Here is a 4080-nt window from a genome sequence, read left to right on the forward strand (position 1 = left end):
GGCTATGGTAACAATATACATTAAGCTACTTTTATCCATTTTAAGTACACTAACATTAGTAGCTATTTTTAAATGTAATTAATTCAGAAAATCTTTTCAGGACCCCACCTTGAAGTTTCAGGACCACAACAAGGGTCCTAACCCCCAATTTTGGATATCACTCCTCAAAACTGATCAAGGTGTGTTTGTTCTTTTTTTTTWAAATCTAAAATAACAGATTCTGGGGACTAAGTGCTACATTAAACTAAGAAGTTTTGTTTTCTTACTGTTTAAACCTTTTATTTCAGTTTTTAAATGTATGACACAAYGTTACGCCAAAGACAAAATGATCGATTCTGTCTCCTATTTCTGTTACTGACCAGGTCAGCCACCGGTGACTTTTTGCGATTCTGTTTCTCCACCTCCACCTGCATCTTGGCCATGGGCTTGGCCATCGCCAGCGCCAGCTTGGCCTCTGCCTGCAGCTTCTTCTGTCGACTCAAGAAGTCCATGTCCTCCAGAGACTCCGAGTCGTCCTCTGTGGTGTCCCTGTCCGAGTAGGAGGAGCTCTGCTTGGACTGCAGGACGGGCCGAACGTGAAACGAGAGAGAGAGAGAGAGAGAAAATGAAAGAGACGATGATTAAAAAAGGGAATTAAAGGAAAAGAAGAGAATAATGAGTAAATACAAAAGGTAAAAGGGATAGTCCAGATTTTTTGAAGTGGAGTTATGTGGAAAAATTGCACTTTAAGTTTAGAGAATTGAAATTAAACTTCTGACTGGACAGATGAGGTCAGGGCTTTTCTGACCAAATAATCAAAATAAATTGTTGCCATCTTAAAACAACTTGTCTGAAAATGTAACAACTGTTTAAGCAAATATTGTTTTRTGAACCTAAGGATTTTTAAAACAACATTTGGATAAGCGGCAGAAGATGGAGACAAGTTTTCTATTAGATATATTGTGATGTTTCTCCAAGAAATACTCCAGGCTGAACAGGAAGAGCTACAGCTAGCTGCTGCTGCTTCTGTTTGAGATGATAATCCATTTTAGTTTTGGCTTCACAGAAAGTAACTGYGAACTCATCCATACGGTCAGAAGTTAAGTATTAATCCAAACTGAAGTCAACCAGCTATCCACAACAGGTAAGATAGTCTTTGTTCTTGTTAATTATGGTTACAAGAGAATATTTTTTGTGCATTTTTAAATAATTATTGACATTTTAGACTTCTGTGAAAATGCAGACTAAAGATCAGTTTTTTTCTCTGTCACATCTGACTCAGACAGGTAGGTTTTGTTTAATTTGATTAACAGACCAGAAAATGTGAGCAAACCCAATCATACAGCAACTAAAGTGCTGGTTATATCTCCTCGTCTATTTCACTGTTTTCAGTCTTGTTCCCTGTCAGCACTGCTTTCACTCCAGCAGATCTTAAGTCTGCTGCAGTCAGTTTCACACATTTGGTTGCAATTTTAGGACCTCAGTATGTTTTTTCTTAAACTCTGGAGAATAAGTCCGAGYTTTCTGGGTAAACCGTGCGTACCATCGGGGACAGAGGCGTGTCCAGGCTGGTCTCTGTCTTGCTGTCGTCGGCATCGCTGTCCTTGTCGCTGCCGCTGTCGTTGACGAAACAGATCTGCAGGTTCATGCCACTCTGCAGCCTGCAGGGACRCGACGAAAGGGAGAAAAACGGTTCAGCGCTGATTAAATGGACAACAAGGCAAACAGAAGAAATGACACTTAAGTTCAGTGCAGCTCTTTGTCCTTAAATAATCAGTGTTGTTAATGTCTCCWCAATGTGGATTTGAATCCAGCAGAAAAGGAAAGAAAACAGAAGCTGCTTCGGTGCYGGGGCAAAGTGCTGGTCGGAGATAAAATTTAAAGAGCACTTGTGTTTTTAATCAACTCTCCTGTTGTCTTCAACGTGGATCGATCCAGAAGGCCTCTGCTCGGTCTAATACAATCCGCCTGGGGAGTGGTGGGGGTTGCGGGGGGTGTTTGTGCCGTGGAAGAGCAGAAAATCAGTAGGGTGTGGATCCATCCCACTGTCGATCAATAATCTGCTTATTCAGTTCAGTAATTACAAACAGTGCTGATTGATTACACGGCCAAGATCCATTCAGGCCCACTTAAAGTAGCACCTGAGTGGTCACTTGTTATTTCTGAGGATTATTTCAATAACTTGGCGTTCCCTGGCTCAAATATATCAGGTAACTCCCCGCGCGGCAGACAAATGTGTCATGTTTTGAGGGGGAAACGTTTCCCGGTATTTTTCAGAACTCATCAGCAGTACCGAGAAATCCATGTGATTCAAAAAAACAAGAGTAGAATGTGCACCGGAGCGCTGACGGAACATTCAATTCCAGTAAAATTGAGTGTCAGMGATCACAGCAGCATGTCTATCTGTTTGTGTGTGTCCACACGTTAGGCATCTTATAGGAAGTGAGAACCACAAGGGGTGGTTACATCAGTCTTTTTCACACGATCGTCAGCGTTAAAGAAAGAAATGCTTGAAAACAAAAACAAAACCTAGTGCTTTCCAAGTACAGCTCACATGGCTCCTGTAGAGGCCAGTGTTTCAGGAAAGTCAAAACTCTCACCGTGAGGACAGGCTGGGTTTGCCGCTTTTGCTGCAGCTTGTATAGATGCCGGGTCCATCGTCGAAGAAACTGCCCAGGGCCAGCTTCTGCCTGATAGACTCCCTCTCATTTTTCTGGGCCTGCAGGAAGAGATTTAAGAACAAAAACAAACAAAAAAGTTACTGTAATGTGATCATCACCATGCCTTACGCTTTAGTTTTAAAAACAGAACACGTGAGTGTTGAGATGACAGAAACAAAGCGTCCCTTATCCATCAAGACAAGCTGCATGTTCAGAGTCCTGTTGTCTTGTTCCAACCACCAGCAGAAGGCTACGAAAARCATCCTAAAAAGCCTAAATTTTATATTTCCAAGCTCTGTTTCAAAGGGTGAAGTCAGCTGATGAGTAGAAAATGTGAAATTTGTCAAAGGAGTTTGACTTTACTGCATATCACCACTAGGTGGTGCTGYTGTTTCACATAACAGTTAAGATTTAAAGATGATCAAGTTTGCACATGTCTGAGTGGAGGGTAGATTTGCAGAAGAACAAAAGCTGCAGGAAAGCTACAAAAATAACAGACATGTTTTCTCTTTTCTCAGTTTTCCCCACCCAGGATRGTTTTTAGTAGATTTGGTTGAAATTCCTCCATGCTCAATCACAAACTACGTTGGACTAGGAGAAGAAAAAAAAAAACAGCCACTGGGAAGCACAAGTTTGCGCATCGGTGCAAGATAATCAGAGCTACAGCACAGGTTGAACGACTGCAGGATCATGTTCAGACTGAGATGGTTTGGTCATGTCCAGAGGAGGGAGAGTGGGTATATTTTTAGAAGGATGTTAGAAATGCAGCAGCCAGGAAAAGGACAAAAAAGAAGACCAAAGGGGAGACATATGGCTGCAGTTAATTGACATGGAGGTAGGTGGATTGAGGACAGAGTGAGAYGGAAGATAACTCTGTGGTGAATCCTGAAGAGGGCACAGCCTGCAGAAGAGTCTGATAGAACTAAGTACAGATCTGTCTCAAACAGGAATCAGTTGCACTAAAGCACAAAAAGGTTTAGAAAGAAGGTTTCATAAAAAAGTTCCTGTTGATACAGACGGGAAACACATCATGATTCCATACTAACGTTAGAGGAATTGACATAGTGTCACATTGTGTTAATATTCCGTTTAAAAGCCTAAATAAACAATGGTTTGGACATTTCCTTATACCAAAAGACCTCATTTTTTATTCCCATGAACCCCCTCTTTTTATTATCTTCATCTGATCTGACCATCCAGACTGTGCTCAAGGAGGGTGGCTCAAACCTCAGAACGTGATCATACACGTTATTCTTCATGACAGTTCTGCAGCACACAGTGAAGAGACGTCACCAGATTTTATTTTGTCTCTGCAGCTTGATCTGACATTTCCCTGAGTGCAAACATCTTCTCTTATACCGCTTGTCTGTGCTTTGTGTTTGTGTGTGTGTGTGTGTGTGTGTGTGTGTGTGTGTGTGTGTGTGTGTGTGTGTGTGTGTGT

At 41.7% G+C, this 4080-nt stretch overlaps 1 protein-coding gene across 4 annotated transcripts in view; it reads right to left on the reverse strand.

Annotated features, from left to right (window-relative positions):
• Nucleotides 1–4080, reverse strand: part of schip1 (schwannomin interacting protein 1) — a 172494-nt gene that overhangs the window by 9243 nt on the left and 159171 nt on the right. For all 4 annotated transcript variants that reach the window (XM_014011075.1, XM_014011076.1, XM_014011078.1 and 1 more), the window contains 3 exons: nucleotides 2580–2698; nucleotides 1523–1640; nucleotides 360–557 (listed from right to left, as the gene is read on the reverse strand). In XM_014011075.1, the coding sequence (XP_013866529.1) occupies nucleotides 360–557; nucleotides 1523–1640; nucleotides 2580–2698 (435 nt within the window). The remainder of the gene's footprint in view (nucleotides 1–359; nucleotides 558–1522; nucleotides 1641–2579; nucleotides 2699–4080) is intronic.

The sequence above is a fragment of the Austrofundulus limnaeus genome, unplaced genomic scaffold (genome assembly GCF_001266775.1).
Source record: "Austrofundulus limnaeus strain Quisiro unplaced genomic scaffold, Austrofundulus_limnaeus-1.0 Scaffold76, whole genome shotgun sequence".
NCBI lineage: Eukaryota > Metazoa > Chordata > Actinopteri > Cyprinodontiformes > Rivulidae > Austrofundulus > Austrofundulus limnaeus.